The 22,660-nt window shown below is 52.9% G+C and overlaps 7 protein-coding genes across 7 annotated transcripts; 3 read left to right on the forward strand and 4 right to left on the reverse strand.

Moving 5' to 3' along the window:
- Positions 1-236: 236 nt before the first annotated feature.
- GUITHDRAFT_104623 (hypothetical protein) lies at positions 237-1,640 on the reverse strand (the record flags this gene model as incomplete). The annotated part of the gene is made up of 9 exons (XM_005836583.1): positions 237-275; positions 323-373; positions 419-530; positions 581-783; positions 831-937; positions 980-1,067; positions 1,113-1,145; positions 1,194-1,243; positions 1,292-1,640. 9 exons carry the CDS (start codon positions 1,638-1,640, stop codon positions 237-239), a joined length of 1,032 nt encoding a protein of 343 aa, XP_005836640.1.
- Positions 1,641-3,831: 2,191 nt separating this feature from the next.
- On the reverse strand, positions 3,832-4,887 carry GUITHDRAFT_45926 (hypothetical protein; the record flags this gene model as incomplete). The annotated part of the gene is made up of 2 exons (XM_005836584.1): positions 3,832-4,403; positions 4,629-4,887. Coding segments are annotated over 2 exons (831 nt in total), but the record flags the coding sequence as incomplete, so codon positions are not given.
- A 6,664-nt stretch (positions 4,888-11,551) lies between these two features.
- On the forward strand, positions 11,552-11,922 carry GUITHDRAFT_59617 (hypothetical protein; the record flags this gene model as incomplete). Its single annotated transcript, XM_005836585.1, has 2 exons — positions 11,552-11,717; positions 11,816-11,922. Coding segments are annotated over 2 exons (273 nt in total), but the record flags the coding sequence as incomplete, so codon positions are not given.
- A 1,150-nt stretch (positions 11,923-13,072) lies between these two features.
- GUITHDRAFT_85648 (hypothetical protein) lies at positions 13,073-13,907 on the forward strand (the record flags this gene model as incomplete). The annotated part of the gene is made up of 3 exons (XM_005836586.1): positions 13,073-13,225; positions 13,287-13,706; positions 13,779-13,907. 3 exons carry the CDS (start codon positions 13,073-13,075, stop codon positions 13,872-13,874), a joined length of 669 nt encoding a protein of 222 aa, XP_005836643.1. The 3' UTR covers positions 13,875-13,907.
- Positions 13,908-14,088: 181 nt separating this feature from the next.
- GUITHDRAFT_135839 (hypothetical protein) lies at positions 14,089-15,906 on the reverse strand (the record flags this gene model as incomplete). The annotated part of the gene is made up of 1 exon (XM_005836587.1): positions 14,089-15,906. One exon carries the CDS (start codon positions 15,904-15,906, stop codon positions 14,089-14,091), a length of 1,818 nt encoding a protein of 605 aa, XP_005836644.1.
- A 373-nt stretch (positions 15,907-16,279) lies between these two features.
- On the forward strand, positions 16,280-18,756 carry GUITHDRAFT_135840 (hypothetical protein; the record flags this gene model as incomplete). Its single annotated transcript, XM_005836588.1, has 16 exons — positions 16,280-16,310; positions 16,506-16,564; positions 16,626-16,712; positions 16,812-16,889; positions 16,949-17,200; positions 17,259-17,369; positions 17,418-17,510; positions 17,564-17,707; positions 17,757-17,808; positions 17,857-17,921; positions 17,971-18,053; positions 18,103-18,232; positions 18,311-18,362; positions 18,410-18,528; positions 18,578-18,664; positions 18,715-18,756. The coding sequence occupies 16 exons, from the start codon at positions 16,280-16,282 to the stop codon at positions 18,754-18,756; spliced, it is 1,485 nt and encodes a 494-aa protein (XP_005836645.1).
- A 122-nt stretch (positions 18,757-18,878) lies between these two features.
- GUITHDRAFT_104629 (hypothetical protein) lies at positions 18,879-19,466 on the reverse strand (the record flags this gene model as incomplete). Its single annotated transcript, XM_005836589.1, has 2 exons — positions 18,879-19,268; positions 19,323-19,466. 2 exons carry the CDS (start codon positions 19,464-19,466, stop codon positions 18,879-18,881), a joined length of 534 nt encoding a protein of 177 aa, XP_005836646.1.
- Positions 19,467-22,660: the final 3,194 nt, after the last annotated feature.

Here is a 22,660-nt window from a genome sequence, read left to right on the forward strand (position 1 = left end):
TGGCGGTCGAGGGAGAGGGAGAGGGAGAGGGGGACATGGAGGGCGCGGGGATGGCTGACGACCTGGCGCCGGTGCGAGGAGCTTGATGTTGTAAAGAGGTAATTTACATGTTGGCAGGACCTGGAGGCAATGGAAGACTCTCACGCTCCTTTCGGCGACGAAGATCAGGGGACCAAGGACGAGTTCCTGTCGTAGAGGAGGCTGTTGCTGTTGCTGTTGCTGTTGCCGTTATTGCCTCATATCAGCATCTTCTGCTTCCCATGAAGAGAATTCCGCTGCAGGAGCAAATCAGCATGGTTGCCTGCCGTCGCGCCACTCTCACCAGATGATCGTGCAGGAAGTCCAGCTCATGTTGCAGTCTCATGTTGTCAGCCTGCGGCCAGTCAAGAGGGCTGACTGGACTCCCGAGGGCACTTACGTGCTGAGAGTGGAGATGCTGGTGGACGATGGCAGGAAGGAAGCGATGCTTGAGGATGTCCTGCATCTTCTGGTAGCAGACACTGCATGTCACCTCGCCCTCCTGGCTGCTCCTGTCCGAGGTTGTCAAGTTGCGATGAAACTCATCATTGGAGTCACTCACCGCTCCATCTCAGTCTCCTCGTCCTGCGGAGCAGGCGCAGACAGCTTCACATCGTGCCGGGCTCCGCCCTGCTCCTTCCACTGGGATGCAAAGTGCGACTCACTGTGTGCGTGCTCGCCTTCAAGGATGATGATCCTCCTGCCGCGAGGCTCTGAGTGCGAGTAGAATTTGTCGACAGATTCTTGCAGCAGCGAGCACGTAACCTCAAAACAAAGTGTCAAGAGAAGCCGGCATTTAGATGTAAGGATACTTCCAGGTCGCGAAGAGACTTTGCGATGGCATCAATCAAGAGTCGATCCTGCCCATCGATGACAGGCGGCTTGTGGACAGTTGGCTTGTGAGCTGGCTCGACACAACCTGAACATCATCATCCCTTGTAGACCTGACTGAAACGCTCACGTGGAATTCCCGGAGAGTGTTCTACCCAGAGGGCATATTCCAGCTCCTCGATCCTGTGGTTGGCGGAGGAAAGCGCGAGCTTGCACTCCTTGGAGCGATTGAGAAGACTGGAAGCAAGTCTAAATCAACTAACCTCGAGCTCTCCTTCAGCTTCTTGCAGTTCGACCTGACAACATCTATGACTTCCTTGCGACATCAAGATTCCTTATCTTACCAGCCTGTCTTCTGCCGCTGAGGTCGCAATCTTAAGTTGTTCCATGAGGGCTGTAAAGACTAAGTGAGATGAGAGAATAACATGTCAGGTCGCAAGACCCAGGTTCAGCCGGTACTGCTTCTCACATTCGCCCTCCAAGCGCAAGACTTCGCTATACCAGTCGAACTGACTGTTGGTGAAAGAGAGGCCTGTGCGCAAACACTCAGCGTCTTCTTCTGCAGTTCCTCGCAACTTTCCATCGCAGGACTTGATACGCTCTATCGGAGCTTCCAACTCGAGGACGAGAACTTCCGATCCATGCATGGTGCAGTGAACGAATGGAGCCAAGTCTGAACTGCTCGGAGAGATAGGTGACTGGTTGTTTTGACTTGTAGAATTCAATTCTTTCCCAGCAAGGATCGTCTTGGGCGTCGGAGACCTTCCTCTTCTTCCCTCTACTTTCGGCATCTCTGCGTCTTCACCCTCACCTTCCCTTGCTGCACATCAGCAAAGTTGTTCTATCCTTCCGTTACTTGTTGTCGACACCTGTCAGCGAGTGAGCCCCTTTTTCACGCTTTCATGCATGCAGCCAATAGATCCTCATTGATGCATGCGTTCACTCTCATACAGCCCATCTTCATCAGCAGTTTGACCTCTCACTCAATCTCTGTCTCGTGCTCTCTTCGTCAAAGGGCCGACTTTGTTGCCTTGTGTTCTCGTTCCCTACAACTACCAACACACGTGATAGTAACTTCCCTCAGATTCTTTTGAACCGCCTCAGTCCTACCTCAATCTCCTGAAAACTTCATCCTACGAGCTCTATCTAGACTCAATCATCTCAGCTCCTTCACCTTGGGCTCATCTTATCCCTCAATGTCGGGATCATCGCACAAACCACAACTCTAGTCACACCGAACACGTCATGCTCTCCTGTTCTCAATCTCTCTTCTACAAGAACTTGTTCAGCCCTTCATCTCTCCATGCTCTCACTTCTCTTGCACTTCCTCCCTGCCCTCGCCCTCTCCTCCTCTCCCTCTTCCCCGAGGGCCCTTGTCGCATGTCAACGGCGACCTCCACCCCCACCACTCCACCCCCTTCCCATGAACTACCCCACCCTCCACTTGCCTACGAAGTCTGTCTGGATCCAATAGTACCCTACCCACCCTCTATCAAACCCTCCACCAAATGTGACCCACTGGTCTCCACGTCCCCAGACCCCCCCTCACCCCCCCACCACCCCCCCAACCCTCCTATTCAGCCCCCACTACCCTTCCTTTACCGTCTCTTTACTTTTATGTCTGTTTGCACACCCCCACCCCCACTGAGTCTGTTTGCGTACCCCCACCCCCCTGGCGTCTCCATTCAATGATTGATAATGACCTCAAGGAGCGACTATGACGATGATCAGTAACTATGACGCACCTCCGACTGACGTTGAAGTTTGAACCCTCAGCATGCTGAGCAGTTGTCATTGCCATCATGAATACCATCTCCATCGTCGTCATCGTCATTGACATGTCAGCTGCAATCTCGAGAACGTCAGTAGACATGATAGCGGACTCTACAAAACCTGCAGCACGCAGGAGACTTGGAGCGTGTGCAGCTAGAGGTGTAAGGTGACCAGAAAGCTATACTGATGGCGCACTACAGAATCATGGAAGTCCTACAGGAGCGAGAAAGGGAGAAGCAATGGAAGTACGCAACACTTGCCGAGCACATCGGCTGACAGGTGAAGATCCCCGTGCTCATGGCCGTCGTGTTCCTGGGGTTACCTCGCCTATTCAAGCCGAACCAAGCGCTGAATGTGTTGGGAAGTTTGCCTACCTTCCATCCAGCGGCATCTCCCAGGATTAAACTTGCGTGACTGTCAACCTAGACCAGGGGATGGAAGCTGTGCAGGAGAGGAGACAAGACTGATAACTCGTGTGCGTGTGAAGCTTCAATATGTTGACGTCTTGCGGATTGAGAAGCCCAAACTCCAGGCTCAAAGCCCCAGCTCTGACTTGATTCCCCACAGTCTGAATGTATCGCTGCCGTAGGTAGGGATAAGGGTCGGAAAGGTAATTCGTCAAAAAAATCTTTGGACTTGAAAGCACTGAGAGCAAGTTACCTGATCTCGTTGTAAATGAAGCAGACTGCGTCTATGGCCGTCCCATTCTGGTTCCGGGATCATGTCAGGTGATCAGATCACACTCTCAGATGGTATCACCGCGTCGACCCGAGGCTTGTTCGCTTGTGCCGCACTTAGTTGGATCAACCATGGATGGTTGTATTGGCATACCCATACCTCTTCCTCTTGATTCATAAGCGCTCCAAGGCCACCTGGTCAAATACATCAACGCAGTCGCGTTGTTTTTGAGCATGTTCTACCTGTGATGAAGTGGCTGGAGTGACCGATATCAAACCAAGTCATATTCAAGGAACAGAGCTGTTGTAAATCTCCATCAGGCATCGGCGTTGTAGTAGGGCTTGACGTGATCTCTGAGAGTGCTGCTGTGGTTGTACCAGCCAGATCAACACACCTGGTGTCGTTGCGGCATAGCTCTAAACCAGGATCCATGTAAGCAATGCTCGGCCATGAGGCATACCGGCAGGTGAGAGCGTTGTTGGTGAGGCTCAGGAACGAGGAATGACCCGCTGCAGATCGATGGTATTGCGTCATTGCCGTGAAATTCACAAAAGCATCTGACGAGATGCATGTCAACTTGTTGTCATTCAGATAAAGAGCCCAAAGAGTGGGGAAAGCACCATTGAAAGTCCCCTCAGGAATCATGGTAAGCTCATTGTAAGAGAGGTCTAACAACTCCAAGGCTTTTTTACCATCAAAGGCTCCCTTGGGGACACTCGAAAGCCTGTTGCCCCTTATTCTGAGATCAATCAGACTTGAGAGACCGCTCAAGGATCCATATTCAATGCTTGACAGCTGATTCATCTCCAGATACAGCGCTCGCATGCCTGTAAGTCTGCTGAAAACTCCGTTGCTAAGAGTTGTCATTTGGTTTCCATCCAGAAAGAGCACCAGCCCCACTCCTGGTAGTCCAGCAAACGATCCCTCAGATAAGCTTGTCAGCTGATTGTTTGTAAGATGCAGATTTCCTAGGCCCGATAGTCCAGTGAATGCTCCTTGAGGGATGCCAGAAAGCTGATTCTCAGAAAGATACAACCTCCACAGATACGAGAGGCCGTCAAACACCCCGACAGAAATGTTTCTAATGCTCAAGGATCTCAAGTCTAGGTTGCCACTACAGTCACCCCAGCCGCCACAGGTCCCCTCCCTTGTCAGTAGCCCATCCTGGGAGACATGGAAGATGCAGTGTCCGCATGTCACGTTGGTCATGGCTCCTTGCGAACGGAGAGATGTTGTTCCTTTCAGCAGATGTTTACTCGAACGCGGGTCCTGCAGTATGGGGTTGTTCTCAAGATAGAGATAGTCTAAGGAAGAAAATGCATCTAAACATTCTTGTGGAAGGACTGAAAGCTTGTTATGCGAAAGATCCAGAAATCGCAAACTAGAGACTTTGCTGAACAAGGGAGCTGTAATGCTCGATATCTGATTGTTGGAAAGATCGAGCATTCTCAAGCTAGACAGCCCATCGAACACTCCTTCCTCGAGAGTTTCTAGGCTGTTACTGGAGAGATCTAGCCTCTCTAAGCTTGAGAGACCATCGAAAACCCCCATTGTGATATTGCTGATCCAATGAATGCCAAGAAACAAAGTTTGGTTGCAATCTGTACTGCATGATCCCTCCCTCGTCAGGAAACCGTTAGAAATGTAGAAAGTGCAACTGCCGCATGTCACTCTGCTCACACTCTGAGCATCTCGAGCAAACATGGCGAGCATGAGGAGAATAGCTGTCGAACCCGTACCGTACCGCATTTTTCCCGGCGGCGAAAGTTCACCCCACCCCCTATAATCGCAAGCTTCCTCCAACCACCCCTTCCAAATCCTGCAATCACCTCTACAATGGTAGGGTGATCGTCGTTAAGGGGTTTTGACCACCCCCACCATCGATTTCTCAGCACCTGACTGAGGGAGTAGTACCCACCGGGCTACTGTAACCCTCAAAACCACCCCTCCGACCTCTAGCCAGTAGAACTGAGGCAGGACCAAGTAAAAAGTAACGGTTAAAACGGTAGGTCAAACGGTCAAAATTGTCGGGGGCAAATCAAAATGCAAGTCCCTTGATTGACTCGAAAAGAGGGAAGGAGACTGAGGAGAGGAAGGGAGAGGAGTGAAGTGAAGTGGAGACGAGAGGAGAGGGACGGAGAAGGAGAGGGAGGGAGAGAGAGAGAGGGAGAAAAAGAGGGAGAGGGAGAGGGAGAGGGAGAGAGAGGGAGAAAAAGAGGGAGAGGGAGAGGGAGAGGGAGAGAAAGATGGGATGAAAGATGAACGAGATTAGAAGTGAGGATTGAAATGAAAGATGAATGGAATCAAGAAGATGATTGAAGGATTCAACTCCGAGGGAAAGAAAAGAAAACAGCACAAGGATCTCTGCAACCGGTCGATGGAGTGCACACAGATGTTTGACCACCATCAGCACATCCATTCATAATTCATAATGATTTCTGACTTTTGAATGCCGAATGATTGACGTGCAGGTTGTGTTTCTTGAGTGCTAGGATATTGCCTCAACACACGTGATCATGATCGATGCCTCTTGTCCTTTCATTCTCGTCCTGAAAGCTTCTCCTTCTGATGACTTCGAGGGAGTCGACAGGAAGTTGGTCAACGGAAAGACTGCCATCCCTCTGATCCCGAAGGATCCGAGATCAAAGTGCTTGTGAGTTTCATCTTGTATCTCCTCCTCAGCGTGTAGTTCTATCCTACCTCCTCTTTCCTTGAATTCATGTCTGCCCTCCTTCCTTGTGCTCCCACCTCCTCTTACCTTCCCTCGCTTACTCTCCCGCCAGCACCTTCGGACGCGACTCCAGATCCTGCCTGCGGCTGCGCTGGGACGGCATCTCGCGAGCTCACGCGTGGGTAGACTCGTCAGAAGGAGAGTACGAGCTCGTGTGCAACGGGAGCGGCAACGGGACCTTCCTCAACGGCACGCGCGTCTGCCGCCAAGTCCTCAAGCATGGTGACGTCATCGGGTTCGGGCATGGGCACGACGTGAGCGAGGGGAGGATGCTGCATCCCTCAGCGATCGTCTACGAGTTCGAGTTCCATCATCCTCCTCCCGCGTCTCCTCGCGAGGCTCTGCGGGAAATCGTTTCCAACACCGAGCCTGTCGTCTCCTCCTCGAAAGGCGCAAGGGAGGAGGAGCGTCCCAGGAGTTCCGAACTTCCTGTTCCGGCTGCCCGCTCCTCGGGAAACAGCTGGCTGACTGCTGAGGAAGAGATCAGAGCTCTCAAGGAGCAGCTCGTGTCGAGCAAGCTGGTGCCTGCTGATGTCAGCCAACAACAAAGAGCGTTTGGCAGTCCTTCGAAACAGGAGATGAAGCGCGAGGAGGGGGAGAGGAGGGAGAAGTTGGACGGCTCTCCTGACAAGTGGAAAGTCAAAATGGAGGAACTTCAGCAGGAGCTTCAGGCAGAGCAGAGCAAGAGGATCCGTGCCGAGCAGCAGGTGGTGCTACGGGAGGCGGCAGCAAAGAAGATGGAGGCGGCAGCGGCAGAGGCGGCAGGATCAGCAAGGATCGCGCTGCAGCAGGCGATGGGGAAGATGTCGGAGACGGCGGAGGGAGCGAAGTTGATGCACGCGAGCGTTCAGAAGGCGTTTGACGCCCAGATGACGCTGAGAGACCTGACGATCGCAGAGCTGAGGAGACAGAGCACTCTCCTGCACAAGGTTAGGAAGGGGCTGGGAGGAGAGAGAAGGGAGGGGAGAACAGAGGAGAACAGGCGAGGGGAGAGCAGAGGAGGACAGGGGAGAGGAGAGGGGGAGGACACAAGGGGCAAAGACATAAGACTGAAGGATGTTGCCTTGCAGGACCTTGAAGAGACGAGAGAGCTGGTGGCGAGGAGGAATAAGGCGGAGGCGGAGGTGAAAGACTGCTGGAGGAGGAGAGGTTGCCTCACTCCTGCTCACAGAAGATAGTGAGGACAGCTATCGAGACGTCTCGTGCAAGGATCGAAGAGCTCGAGGAGGCGTTGAGGACAGCGCAGGCGCGGGAGGCTGAAGAGAAGGTGAGGGAGGGAGGGAGGGAGGCGTGAGGTGAAGTCGAGGCAGGAGAGGAGCTCGAGGCTCGAGATGATGATGGAAGACGCCAGACTGATCGAGAAGGAGTCTGGAAAGTCGCAAGTGCATGAGCTGAACAAGCTCATTCTCAAGCTTCAGTCCGACGTGTCAGCACGCGAGGTCCCCTCCTCCTCTGACCTCAACTCATTCTCTACTTCTCCCTCGTTCTCCTTCCTTCTCCTCCGTCTCCCCTCCTTCTCGCTCCCCTCTCTTTCTCCCTCTCACCTCAAGCTTTCACCATTCTCCCCACCATCATCCACACGCTTTTCTCTCCCAAACTTTCGCTTCTGTTTCTCTTGCTCTACTTATCGTCGTCCTGCAGGAGGACCTCTCCGCAAGGCAACGCGCGTGGGAGGAGGAGCGAAGCAGTTTGCGGGTTAGTCTGGCCCTTACTTTCGGTCAGCTGAGAGATGATGCAGTTTCAACTGGACGAGGAAAGGACGAGAGTTGGGGAACTGCAAGAAGAGGTCTGTGCTCACTGCCGCTCGCCAGCTCGTTCCTGACCGGGAGGCAGGTGGGGAGGCTGCAGGGGGAGGCAAGCAGGGGGAGGATGAGCGAGGCAGCGGGCAAGGACAGGGACGCGAGGCTGCGGAGCCTGCAAGAGGAGCTGGTGGAGAAGGAGAATGCACTTGTGGCGCAGAGAACGAAGTTTGCATCCACAATGGAGAAGGCGAAGGCGAAGATGCAGGAGGCGGTGGCGAGGAACGACCAGGCGCTGGCGCTGGCGCAGGCAGAGGCGCTGGAGCTAAGGAACGTGAGAGACGCTCTGAAGATGGAGAAGGAGACGCTGCGGGAGAGGGTAAGGCAGCTTGAAGACCTTTTGCTGGAGGAGAAGCAGGTAAGGAGGAGAGAAAGGTGTGCGGGAGGTGACGGAGGAGGTGGCAGGGGAAGGAGAGGCTGCATAGTGAGATGGAGAGGAGGCTGAAGGAGCTGAAGAGCAAGTGTGAGAGGGCGGAAGAAGGTACCTTGCTCGGGGAGGTGGCTTCACTCAAGGAGCAGCTGGGAAGGAAGGAGGAGGAGAAGGAGCAGGCGATGCAGAAGGCTGCGGCTGAATTTGACAAGGAGAGGACAAGACTTCAGAGAATGATGGCAAATGCACAGGTCCGAGAGATGAATGTGATGACTGAAACGATGGTGATGGTGGTAGAGATATGACGATGACGATGACGATGACGACGATGATGACGATGACGATGACGATGTGAAAAGAAAACTAATTCTAATGGGAATGTTGATGACAACGACGTCGATCACTACCGCTGTAAGAATGACGGTGACGACACAGAATGAGAGCAAGAGCGCTCAAAAGATTGCAGAGGCAGCCAACTCAGCAAAAGCTTCAGCGATGGAGAACAGCAAGAAGTTGGAGATCGAGCTTTCATCAGTCAAGAGGGAGGTGAGACGAGCAGGAGCGAGGCAGAGATGTCAAGAGCTCCTTGACTTGTTCTCTCTGTAGATCAAGACGCTCAAGGGTCGGAGCAACGAGAAGGAGAGCGCGAGGGTCAAGGCACTGCAGGAGGAACTTCAGAGGCTGAAGCAGCAGAAGGAAAACCTTGAAGACCAGATGCATCAGCATGTCAACGCTGAGAAGAGGGTGATCAATCCTCCTCCTCCTCCTCCTCCCTGTCCTCCTTTTTGCCTCCTCCCTCCTCCCTCTTCCCTCATCTCCTTCTCTCCTCCTTCTCGCTTCCTTCTCTCCTCCTCCTCCTCTTCTCCAAATCTTCCTCTACCCTCCTCCTGGAACTCTGGGCTTTCTGTTGTTTCTCTTCCTCCCTTTGCCTCTCTTTCGCTTTCATCTCCTGCTCCTCACACGAACTAGGACAAGGAAATCATCGCCAAGCTGAAAGCAAGAACAGAATCTCTTACATCACAGGTGAGTGACCTCCTCGCTTCCCTCCCTCCCTCCCTCCCTTCCCTCCCTCCCTCCCTCCTCTCTCATCACTTGCACCTTGCAGGTTGAGACTCTACAAAAGAGCAGAGAAGCATCGGAGGTGTCACAGGCGAAGATGTCGCGATCAGACGTCTCCTCCTCCTTGTTCAGCGGCTCCTCCCACACGGCAGAAGAATACCAGCAGCACATCTTCCTCCTCGAGAAGCGACTGTCAGAAATGGTGCAGCAGCTGTCCAGGCAGCAACAAGCGCTCGAGGTGAGGAGAACAGGAGAAGCGGAGGATGAAACCGAGGGAGCAGAGGGAAGGGAGAGGGAGAGGGAGAGGGAGGGAGGGGGGGGTGGAGGATGAGAGGGAGAGGGAGGAGGGGGGGCAAGAGGAAATCTGGTGGTACTGACATAGAGCCATGGAAGGAGAGCAAGAGAGAGGCAGCAGAGGCGCGCGAGGAGGTCGAGAAGCTGCAGGACGAGCAGGAGAGTTTAAAACTTCTCCCTGCTCTCCTCCGAGAGGCCGAGCGGGCTAGGGTATTCCCCGACCCCCGCAAACTTCTGCTGCTGATCGCGCACAGGACGAGGCAGTTGGAAGGCTGGGGGAGGCGCTGCATGAAGGGAAGAGGGCGAGAAGGGAGGAGACGAAGACGTCGGAGCGGAAGACCGAGGACGCGCAGGTGAAGTTGCGAGGGCGAGGAAGCGCTAGAGGTTGACGATGGTGAAGGTGCGCAAGGAGAATGACATGCTGAGAGAGGAGATCTCGCGTATGAAACTTCAAAATCAGGCTCGTGAGGAGGTTTTCTACTCCTTCCCGCCCTGTCCTCTCCTCATCCCTCTCGTCCCCAACCTTCTCTCGCCCCTGCTAAACTCTTTGCTGCCGCATACCCCACCCCCAACCCTCTCTCCTGCTCTGCTGCCGTGCTCCTTGGTTGCTCTTCCCTTCTCTCCCCTCCCTTTCCTCCTCCTCCCACCGTCCCGTTAACTAGCCTCTCAGTATGTCGAGGGCTTGCGTAAGGAATTGGCGGAGAGGACGGCAAGAGCGGAACAGGAGAGCAAGAGAAGGACAGACGAGGCCACGAGCTCAGGAGAACATAGAGGAGAGGAACAGACGAAGGAACCCTCCTCCTCTTCATCATCCTCCTCCCTCCCTCCCTCCCGGCCCAACTTTCCAAACCGGAGCAGCATCATCGAGACTGACAAGACGGACGAGGCGCCGACGCCTCCCCGGGACTTCCGCCGGAGGGTCCCAACGCCCTCAGCTGCTCCCCAGCTGATCTCCGACTCTTCCCTCATGTTCGAGGCCACCTTCCAGGCTGGAGGAGGTGAGAAACAGGACCCCCTAGCTGGGGGAGGAGCTGGTCAAGACCCTCCAGCTGGGGGTGGAGGGCGGCAGGGGAGGCTGCATGCTGGGCTTGTGGTGGACGCGCACGACGAGTCTGTCAACTCGCTCTGCCAGCTAGACGGGTTCGATGGCAACAGCTTCGCCACCGTCTCCTCCGACAGGAGTCTGAGGTTGTGGAACGGCAAGACAGGAGAGCTTCTCCTCCGCGTCTCCCTTGGCTCCAAGGGCACCAGCCTGTCTGCTGCCTGCCTGCCGAAGGAAGCATTCCTCGCCGCCGGCTCCTCGGAGGGCAAGATCTACCTGTTCCATGGGATCAGAGGACAAGGATGGATGCTCCACGAGCGACTGGAGGCTCAAGATGGTGAAGTGAAGGTGGGAGTCAGACGCTGCTCCTATGCCATTGACAACACAGCCCTTCCCCTCTTCATCCTCTCCTCTCCTCTCTCTCCTTTTCTCCTTCTTTCCTCTGTTCATCTCTCCTCCTCCTCTCTCATTGTCCTCCTCCTCCTCTCTCCTGCTGTCTCTCATGCTTCCCAGGCTGTTGCCCTCTCCATCAACGCCGAGTTCCTCGCCTCGGGCAGCGCAGACAAGGCAGTGCTGCTATGGAGGCGCAGGGAGCAGCAGTGGCAACGAGTCGCGAGCATCGCCGGGCATGCAGGCAAGAAGCGCGAGACTGAGTCGCTCCTCTCACTCGTGGACATGCGACAGGGTCAGTCGTCTCTCTGGCCTTCCATCCCCTCGATCCTTTCTGCCTCGCCTCAGGGTCTTACGACCGCACAGTGCGGATGTGGAGGCTCGTGGAGGAGGGAGGAGGCGCAAAGCTTGCCGTGCAGGAGCTTCACAAGCTCAGTGGCCATTCACACTGGGTGAGGAGGTGGAAGAAGAGGGAGGGAGAGGAGGAGGAGGAGGAGGAGGAGGAGGAGGAGGAGGAGGAAAAGGAGGAGGAGGGCAGAGGAGGAAGTGGAGGAGGAGGGGAGGGGAACAAGGAGGGAGAAGAGAAAGTCTCTGATCCTCACGTCCAACAGGTCATGTCGCTCGCCTTCTCCTCTGACGGCTTGAGACTCGCGTCTGCTTCCTACGATCGCACGGTGAAAGTTTGGGACCTGCAGCAGGGGAGCGTCACACACACGCTGACAGGACATGCTGGTGACCACACTCACCATCCTCCTCCTCCTCCTCCTCCTCCTCCTTCTCATCCTCCTTATCCTCCTCTCTTCGTCGTGTCATGTGATGGATGACGCCAGATCGGGTGACTTCCGTCGCTTTTCTCCCCGGGGGAGGAGAGATCGTCTCTGGCAGCTACGACCGGACCATCCGACGGTGGCGCCTCAACGGAGGGGAGGAAGTGGAGCAGCACGAGAAGCATGTCGGGGAGGTGAAGGTGAGCAGAGGAAGCAGTCAGTGCATGCAGCTGCTGAAGTTCATGCCCAGTGCGTCTGCGTCACACCAGGGGGGCGCTTGCTGTCGGGAGCTGCGGATAGAAGGATAATCGTGTGGCAGGGGCTAGAGCAGGAGCAGGAGCAGGAGCAGGAGCAGGAGCAGGAGCAGGAAGAGGACGGGGAGGAGGAGCTTGTCAACATTTGAATGAAACCACTTACTGTCAGATCTGGGTGTTCATTCTGCTGAGAAGAGTTGAGGTGATTGCTTACTCTGGTGATTGCTCTGGTGATCGCTCAGGTTCAGCTGGGACCGTTCAGTAGGGCCCCCGGGCCCGGCGTTGACCTGCCGCGCCCTTGCCAGGGGCCCGGCGTTCGGACGGCCGCCGGGCGCCGGGCCCGTTGAATCTGGGCCCGAATGATAATGAGGGACTGAATGAGGGCAGAATGAGGGGGATGAACAATTGGTTGTGCGGGGATGAGGTATTAGAATTTCGTCATCGGCATGGTGAGATCTGAGATCATCAGAACGACAGCAAGCATGCAAGCTCGTGCGTTCGCTCTTCCACCACCTGCTCCTGCTCCTGCTCCTGATCCTGATCCTGCTCCTGCTCCTGCTCCTGCTCCTGCTCCTGCTCCTGCTCATGCTCATGCTCATGCTCCTGCTCCTGCTCTCGCTCCTGCTCCCGCTCCTGCTCCTGCTCCCGCTCCTGCTCCCGCTCCCGCTCCTGCTCCCGCTCCCGCTCCTGCTCCTGCTCCCGCTCCTCCCACTCCTTCTCTCCTCCTTTCTCCTCCCTCCACTCCCTCCCTTCACTCCCCTCCCTCCACTCCCTCCATCATTCCTCCCTCTTCCTGCCTTTCTCCCTCCCTCCCACTCCTTTCTCCTTCTCTCCCTCTTTCTCTCGTCCCTGGTAGTCTGCGTTCTCTTCCTCATCCCTTTCCCCACCATACCATCTTCTCTTTGCCTGCGCTGCCCCAAGAGGCAAGAGGCCCTGTCTTCATCGAGCAAGAGGCTTTCATCCTTTCATCTCTCACGCCCAGGACCGTGCTGTGCTTCTCCTTCCCTTACATGTTAGATCTTTGAACTGCCTCGACGTGCAATCATTGTAAGCAATGGTCTGCTTGATGTTGTTCCCTTTCACCTTCTCCCTGGTGCTTCTTACCCATTACATTCTTCCATGTATCTTGCTGACTACAATCCTCAAGCGTTTCCGGTGCTTTGGGGATTTGGATGCTCCGGATTGGATCCTGGCCGAGATCGCGTATCTATCAAAGATAGTGAGACTTTTGAATGCACTTTCTCGCGTGATGTAGCCATGTAACACCTCTGATCTGACAGTCCTCTGTGCGCATGAAACTCATAGCGTCTCAAGTGATCGCCAGCATGAAGGGCCAGCCCCTAGATTACGTCAAGATTGCGAAGCTGACGGGAGACGCGGGGTTTGAGGTCTCGCAGGTGAAGGCAGCAGTTGCTGTCCTTGAGTACATCCTGACGAACGCGGCGAAATACGATTGTGACGCGAATGTGCTGGAGACGGAGTTACAGCAGCTGGGGTTGCCGAAGGAGCATACTACAGCACTGTCACGCCCTTACAAAGAGAGCCAAGAGAGCCTGCGGCATCATCTTGCGAACCAGACGCTGAAGCTGCCAGGACTCACCAAGGTTGACTGGAGGTCGGAGGCAGTCTTAGGCTCGAGCTTGGGTAAGGACGTGCGTTCAGTCTCCGGTCATCTTCTCCTGGAAACCGGAGGCCGCAAGGTGAGCTATCTACATTTTTATGTTGCGCTGACTGTTCTCGCTGCCTTCTGCTTGTGGTGATGATGCATGCAGGTCGGTTTCGAGATCTCACAAGACAAGCTGACGGCCTTGCATGGGGAACTGCTAGCAGCGAAATCTTTGATGGACAGTGTCAAGAACGGAATTTAATCTCCCTGTACAAAATTAAACATAACGTCTGATAGTCATCCCTCGTGAGTTTCGTATCGCATCGTTCACGACTCTCAGCATCGTAAAGATTTTATCCATCGACGTGCAATACAAGATTTCATTTCCAATCTAAATTGGAAGCAGGCTGAAAGGCATTCAGTGCGGACAATGTTTAAAACCAGCTGAAAAAGCTACAACAAAACTTGAAATCATTTCACACTGGGACAACCTGAGCGTTGTTCATATTCCGCAGCACCAGCGTCATGTTCTCTGGCTTGACGGCGATGATTGTTCTGGTCCCCCGATTGCGAGGATCGGGCAGTTCAACCTGAAACCTCCCCGTGCTCAGGCACTCCCGGACGATCCCTATCCTAGCGTTGTACTCCACCTTGCCGCAGAGCCCTTGGATGCTCACGTGATCGCCGGGCGTAAACCTCGGCTCCTCGTCCTCGGGCTCCGGTGGCTGCTGGTTCATAGCGAGGTTGCAATCCTGGAGGAGCGACAAGATCTTCCGCCCGTTGTCATCGCCATGACGGTACATACCCAAGTATCCAAACTGCGGATGCTTGCACTTGTCCCATGTCGACTTGGCCAGACCCAGTTTGAGCCCAGGCTCTCCAGCCTCTTTGATCTTGTTGTTAACAACTCTGATTTGCTCCAGCGCTGCCGTTGCCACGGCCCCGTAGTCCCCGAGGAAAGAGTTTCTGTTCTCGTTGGGCTCTCGTAGGAGCAGCATCGCGGCATCTAGGATTCCCGTGTCTCGCAAGATATCGAAGAGCACGCCGTCGCTCAAGGAGGGCCTTGCCGGGTCAGCTCGAGCTTTCCCCCTCCTCTCCTCCCATTGAATGGAAGCATGCATCCTGCTCCTGGCGTCCCACTCATAAAAGGCCTTGGGCCACTCGCTTCTGCTGCAGTCAAGGATGAGCGAGGCGACTTTGTTCTCATCGAGAGCCCGGAAGAAGCATCTGGGGTCAGCCTGGTAGCAATCCTGCAACGAGATCAACTCGTGCACAGCATCCGCGTACGTCTCGACGACTTTGCAGCGGAGCTGGAAGTGGATGGGTTGGTTGGGTCTCAGTCTCTTCAGCTCTTCCATTGTCTCAAGTCGATGCTGCCCGTCAATGACATAGAATTTGGCTTTCGTTCCACACTCACTCGTGTCGTCGTGCGCTACTGCAATCAAGGATATGGTTCCAAAGTCACGATATCGCCCGAGGTCCTGGAGGGATGTCAAGTTCACACGAACGCGGTTGGATACAACATCATGATTGACTGCACGATTGGTCCCCATGTATTGAAACTCGCAGTTCATCGAGAGGTACTCGGCGAAGCCGATATAGGTTCGGATGTTCTCGCTGCAGAGCAGGCGGTTCTGGGAGGCCAACTCCCCCAACAACATCCTTGCAGTGAACGCGTCTCGGCTAAACCCATTGCTCTGCATGCCTTGATGCTGCATGCCAGCAAACTGAGCACCCACTGCCTGCAGTGCCCCAGGGTGCGAAGGCTCATGATGAGGACGAGGCTGAGGAGGCGAAAAATGAGGTGAAGGCTGTGGATGCTGTGGATGCTGCTGAGGTTCCTGAGGCTGTGAATGCTGCTGAGGCTGTTGAGATGGATTGGAAGGGGCTGGTGGGTCCTTGAAGAGGACAGAGCTGGCAAGTTCCCACAGCTGATTGATGCTCTGAGTCGCTCGGGTCCTCTCCGCCTCGAGATCACCGTACTTGTCAGGATGCCATATCTTGAGCAACCTGCGTCTTTCTGCTGTTGCAATCTCAATGATCTCCGTCCGAGTTTCGCCATTCAGCTCAAGCAGCTCCAACCCCTCCAACCCGAACACGCTTCTCCATTCCCCCCTTGACGCCTGCTGGGTCAACTTCTCCGCGTCTCTCCTCAGGCTTTCCCTCCCTCCTTGGTTGTATTTCTCCCCCATGGAAGAAGCGAACTGCTCGCTGGACTTGAACCCTCCGCCCGTTCTCCTCCTGCTCCTCTCCCTCCCCGCACCCCATTCGTCATCGTCCTTCCTTTTCGACATTTCTCAGATCGGTCGCCCAACATTCGGGTCACAACACCTAAGGTCAGAGAGGGGAAGCGGGCAAACACCGTTACGAAAAGGATGAAAGTGTAACGTGCGTTGACTCTTCGACATGCCACAAATATAGGCTGGCATGGGCAACGAGGGGAGCGGAGGACACAGTGGCAGGAGCATCAGTAGCATCAGGAACGGCTGAGGAGGAGGATTAGGAGGAGGAAGAGGAGGAAGAGGAGGAGGAGGAGAAAGCAGGAGGGTTGGACGGATCAACAAGGAGTGCAGAATGTTGAAGGGAAGGATTACAAGATGGTCTTAGAAGAAAAAGCTTAATGAAGGATGAGAGGAAAGTCTGAGAGCTTGGAGTGCTTAGGAAAGGATGCAGAATCCATGTCGTAATGCTGAACCAGGTTTCATTGCTGGATCTTGCCGGCGACGCATCGCAGGGAAAGATTCGCTCGCACTTGCAATAGATTCATCGGGTTGCGATGAACCATAGCAAGTCAAGCGACCAACACGCCAAACGGGCACTGTTTGGCTTCATTTCTTTAGGCAAGATAACCATCGTAATATGTTTTCTTTCTCCGTAACACATGACTCTACAGGAATATTTTTAGTATCCCTTGTGGTTTCCCGATCGTCTGTTTCTCCATTTTCTCTCCAGGTTCTTTGAACTGACGCGCTCACATTTGTTCATCTCCTAAACCGTACTTTTGCTGCAACAGCAATCAGAAGGCGCGTATGCGAGGTCCTTGGGTCTTCCGGGTATGCTCAATCGCCACCATGAGTTCCAACCTCATGTTGCAATGAAGGTCCCGATGCTTCGGTGTTGTCTTCCTCTCCCAGTGGAGAGAGCGACTCGCAGGTCGAATCCTTCCCCGCACTCCGACCGCATCCTGACGTGATCACAGGCAATGAAGAACTGGCTACGAGAGACCGCTTCGTTGAGGCGGAAGCACATGGGTGGAAGCAATGCCTTGTCTTCAAAGGTGATGTTCCTTGATGCTTGCTGGAGCGTTCACTTCATGACTGATGCTCCTCCTGACAGGCAAAGACTCAAACATTGGCTGGAGCCTACGCGTACTCCCCAACAGCAATGCAACCAACCATTTCCATTCCTGCGCCTGCTGGATATACCATCAGGAATGGAGTATCAGTGCATGGCATAGTCGATATTGCTGCCCCTCTGGATCCCGACACAGGAACGGCGGTGCCGGGAATTGTTGTACCATCGGGCAAACAGACTGCTGCACAGAAGTTGTCGTCTCAGCAAGCAACCGCGGTGGATCCTCGCATGCAGGTTGTTATACCTCAGATGCGCTGCTGCTGTGGAATGGGATGAGATTATCTTTCTACAGGTCAATCCAACCACTGGGGTCGCGCAATCATATCAAGCGGCAGCTGGCGGCATGAATGCTGCTCTGTATGGTCAAAAGATGGCAGCACTATCCTCCCAGACGCAACCGCAGGTGGTTATCTGATCAATGCGTATTACTACATTGTGACTGGCTAGCCAGCAATTGGCTCAAGTTGAGGAGGACGAAGACATGTATCCGACAGAACCAGCCGCCTCAGAGAGCTACCTAGCGGGCCCCGGCGACACCTACAACGTGGGTGACGTGGATGGAAGTGATTTGCGTACATTGATGGGTGTGCTGTCCAGGTTCCGGAGTATCCAAAGCCGCAAGTGTATACGGAGAAAGGAGGGCCTCTGGTTTCAGAGGACGAACCGCAGAAGTTTAACGATTACCCCGAAAGCTCCAGTGCTCTCACTAGCGGCGTCACCTCGTCTCCTCCAGTATATCAGGTAATGAGAAACTTGTCAGTCGATGGATCTGGTTGAAGAATTTGTACAGGCTCCTAAGCCGGTTCCTAACTTCTTCAGTCCTCCTTTCCAGCAATGGGAAGGTTCGGATGCTCTGTTGTGGAGTGTAAAGAGACTGACACGTTTTGAAGACGAAGATGCAGCACAACATGCGTACAATCTGCAGCAATGGCGATTAAAGATTTTGCAGGCTAAGGTGCTTATCACAAAATTTGTTTGGCGATCATCAACTCGTTCTTGCAAAGGTACAACAAGCAGCATTGAGGAAGAAGTTGCTCGACTTGGCGACTGAGAGCACAGATAAAACTTCTGTCCATGACGACCACCAGTAATTTTTTCACGACGTGGTTAATTTAGAAGTCTGACTCTGATACCAGCCACCATCGACATCATCTTGCTTACCGTCGTAGAGATCGTGAATCCAGACGTCACAGGGAGAAATTCTTCCACGAGGTCGACAAGCTTCGACGAGCCACAGGCCTGCAATTGAAGCACATCGAGCAGCAGGTTTACGGCACCGCCTTATAACACCCTCATCTTAGCACCTCCACCCCCCCGCATCGTTTTGAAATGATGGATCTACAGGTCCTTGCTCTGGCTCACTTGACTGAGAAGTCAGTCAAGAACATGCGAAAAGGTGCCGCATCGAATCGCAGTTGTGCGTTCATGATGGAGGTTTCGCAGAACAATCTGATTCCGATCATCAAGCCGATGATCAAAACCCACCGAAACAAGTGGGAGCCTTGCGGAAGCTGAAGGCGCACACAGATGCTGAGTTCAAAGAAATAATGCAGGCGGTCAAGGTCCGTGAAATGATGCCCGTGGTAGCCGTGCAACTTACACAATCATTAGGCGCTGAGGAGTAAGATTGATCATGGCCACGACATAGCAGCCATCGCGGAAGAATCAGCCAAGAGGGATGGTGGGGTTCCTGCACAGGTAGGGCAAGAGAATCTATGAGGTGGGAAGTGATTGCTTTGGTACATTAGGTGGCGCTATGGAAGAAAGTAACAACAGATACGAACAGATAAAGTTTGTTTCTTGATGAGTAAACAGCCTTTTTTACAATTCGATTACTTTACACATCTCTTCAGTATCAAGTCAGCTTCAGTCACAATCACCCTGATCCTCAGACTATTCATCGTGAATCTCATCATATTCTCATGTCTTCCAACGATGTGTAGTGCTCTATCCAATGCAAAACTTCCGGGTTGCTCAGGTCACAGATCCATGCAACATTGTAGCCGCATGTAGAGTTGTTCGTCTGACATTCTGGCCAGGTGTCCAACTCCATCATGTCGTAGCTGCCAAAGGCGCTTTTCTCGTGATCGTTTTCGCGTTTCAACTGCATGGCTGGATCGGACTCCTCCTTCAATTCATGCACGGCAACGTTAGCATTGCCTTCATCGCTAGGAAGAGAAGTCGGCGTGCTTGCGTTCTGGCCATTATCCTTTTCCTTGGGCGAGCAGGTAAAACGCGAGTAAGGCCATCGATGTACTCCAAGTCTTCGACAAGCTGATTTCAAGCTAGAAAGTGAGATGCCCTGCAACGGCAGTGAGCAAATCGAAAAACATTGGAGTTATAGGAGAAGCTTTACCAGTCTAGATGCAGCATCCTCCTGACGAAGATGGAATAAGCTTTGTATGGATGGAAGATCGATCTCGATAAGCAAACCCGATGGAACATAATTTTGTTGCCTTGGGCGTGCTGTGACGACAACTGTTTGTTCTCTGAGATCCATTCTTGAGGACAAATCTTGAGAAAGCAGAAAGAGAGGACAAGCCCTTCGATGTACCGACTGTTTCCTTCTTGTACACGACAGGTAAACAGTGGAAGGATCTTAGTCTCCCCTTACTAAAGCGCAAAGATGAAAAACGAGACCACGTATGTACAAGTTGAAGCGACTGCAGCAAGGAAGACAAGTGTTCACTACAGCAGCAAGACAAGGGAAGGACAGGAGAAGAGGACGGGCAGGGTAGGAGAAGGAGGACGTGGAAGATGTGGAAGCGGGGGGGGGCAAGATAAGGTGGAAGCAGACGGAGTGCAGCTTGTAAGGCTCGAGGAGAGGAGTCAGAGCGAGCCTCCAGGGGTATGGGTGCTGACCCTACCTTAGATTATCATGACCAAAGTATCTAAATGAAGGGGGTAGTGAAGAGGACTCAAGGGTCGAGCTACACCGGGGGTACATAGATGCAGAAGTGTGGTGTAGTAAATTATGGTCCCTGACATGATGCGGATGAAGTTCCAGGGTGCGTACGTACCCCTACCACATGTTACGCAGGGCAACGTACGGGTCAGACATAGAAGTGGTCACATGGGGAATTTCTAAATGTTCTAGGGGGTGGGTATAGAAGAATCTCAACGACGAGATGTGAATTCGCACTGATTGAGATGGAGTGTTTAACTGAAGATGGCGTCTGTGCACACGGATCTGGAGGCAGTCACACGAGCATATTCCAACCGTTGTGTTTAAGAGAATACGGTCTCCCCGGACACCACGTGATCTCTACAGCATCCCTGTAAGGCCTTCACCTGCATGCATCAGTTACCTGCACGAAAAAATATTGTTTGGAGTCAGGCAACCTCTGGACACGGAGATCACAGTGAAAACATGTCTTTTTGCATCGATCCGATTTCAAACCCCCAACGCTTGGTTGGTGGTCACGTGCAAACTCAATTGAGGTTCACATGAAAACCTCTTATCCCCCCTCTGACCCCTTCGGACTGTGCTCCCCCTATCCGATGCCACCCCTACCCCCCTCAGATCCATTGAAAATACCCCTTCTGGAACAGGATATATTCCCCCGTGCCTTGTTTTGACTTCTTGACACATCTTCGTCCCCCGCTCCTACACTTCACGCTCCCTTCCAGCTCCCTTCCTCCACTTTTGCCAACCGAATTTCGTCTACTTCATCGCTATCCCGCTCCACAATCGTTAGTTGTCGCAACAGCTGAAACAGTATCGCAGCTCACCTGCACATTTACACCTTCTTCACCAGTCAAGGACTTGCCCTCGCTCGATTCTTTTTCGTCGAGAAGACCTAGCAGGGGTCAATGATGCACCTGCACGGAAGTAGTATGGCTGAGGGAGGATCTCCCACTAGCCCCACAGCACCTGATGTCCAACCAAATTCGAGCTGCTTGGCAAAGGGAACGACTCTTGACCAGATCGCTAGACCCTCGGGGGATCGTTCCGAACCACCAAGAACGCAGCAGCTTGACGAGAATCAGGTGCGGTTGAGGTTGTATGGATGCCCACATCGAACAAGACAGCTGCGGGCACTTGATACCTCGATGTCACTGATCCGAAGACATGCCACTATCCGAACAGCCCTGGGAGACTTTGCCATGCTGTGAAGCTTTTTCTTGCGTTGTGAACCTTGTTCTTGCAGAAGTTTTTAGTTTGTGATTGAGTACTTGGCACTTAGTAAATTATTCTTTTCAAGTCATTTAGATTTCGTTATCACGTGGACAGATTATGCTGACCCCTGTCTGATCTACATGGGATAGGAATCCATCTTGACCTAGACAGAATAGCTTTCTGTAGAGGAGGGTTTGCCAATGACAGGCCGTGCTTACAGTCATGGCCTCAAACATCACCAACTTATACATCGAAACTAACCCACACATTGTTGCTATCGCTTCCAGTTGGTTGATGTGCCAAAGATCAAGCCTTCGGTTTATGAGACTCAAAGTAGACCAAAGGAGGAAGCCAGATGAGATCACAAAACCAACAATCTCATCGTCATGTGGTAATGAGACGATAACAGTGCAGCTATTGAATGCAAGGGACAATTGAAGCAAACAGGTGAAGCAAACAGGTGAAACAGGTGATATTCAACGCAGGGTGCAATCGAAGCAAACAGGCAACGACTTTGGAAGAGAGATTTTGTGACGCAATCACAATGGTGATTATGATTGCGTATTGTGGGAGTTGAGATGCGGGGATGTATGTGCCGGGGCAGAGGAGTTGATGTTCCACTTTTCTTTCAAACTGTACACATTTGCCCTAAAACGAACATGAAAAATGTGTTCTGGACAAGAGTGAAGAATGTGGACTGATACAGCGTCAGGGGCGGGGTAAGACAATGCTAAGCAAGCAGTGTTCATTTTTTGGGGAAGTAACTCTATTCGACAACCTAACGGAGAAGCCAAGAAGTGTGATAGTAATGTCGATATTACTTATGGTTAGAAGCATCTTGCAAGTGGCGAGGAGGAACAGGTAATGCGGTGGTATCGGTGAACTTCAGTATGATGAGGATTGATGCTCAGACTAGGAGGTACCAGGATGATACCGAGTACCATTGAGCAGGAAAACTGTTGAATGAGCAAAACTAAATGGATGGAACAAGTTCATCAATACAAGTGAAGGCATGGAAGTCTTAGAGGTGACGTTTAGGGTTAGAAGGATTGACAGTGCAGATGATGAACACAAATACAGCATAACCAAAAGAGAATTTGATGCTAGATGGGATAGAGAGAAATGAAAGTTAAACGAGCATAGGAGGAAATGAGATGTGATAGCACCAACGACCATGATTGTGGACAATGAATGTGGGATTGGTTTGAACCAAAATTTTATGTTCCATCATGTACTCACATTGTTTCACCAAGGTCCAAACCTGCCTCATGCCGATGCTGACAACATGGCAGGATGATTGAGACTGTGAATGTATCTGTCAATCCTTTAACCTGTAAATTTGAGCACTGTTTAATTGTTGTATGTACATCTAGCTTGCAAGCTCAGGAAACAAGTCGCTCAACAGTCTCAGTCTGACATGTAATCATCACTACTTGTCAGGAAATGCTTCAGCCATCGGGCACTTTCCCTTGAAAAGTTGCAAACCCAATTGACATCCAAATTTGCCTCATTGACCTGGGAGCATTCCAACCATCGAGGCTCTGTCTGAGCCAACCGGGGCCAACTAGCAGGGG

The sequence above is a fragment of the Guillardia theta genome (assembly GCF_000315625.1).
Source record: "Guillardia theta CCMP2712 unplaced genomic scaffold GUITHscaffold_17, whole genome shotgun sequence".
In the NCBI taxonomy this organism is placed as follows: domain Eukaryota; class Cryptophyceae; order Pyrenomonadales; family Geminigeraceae; genus Guillardia; species Guillardia theta.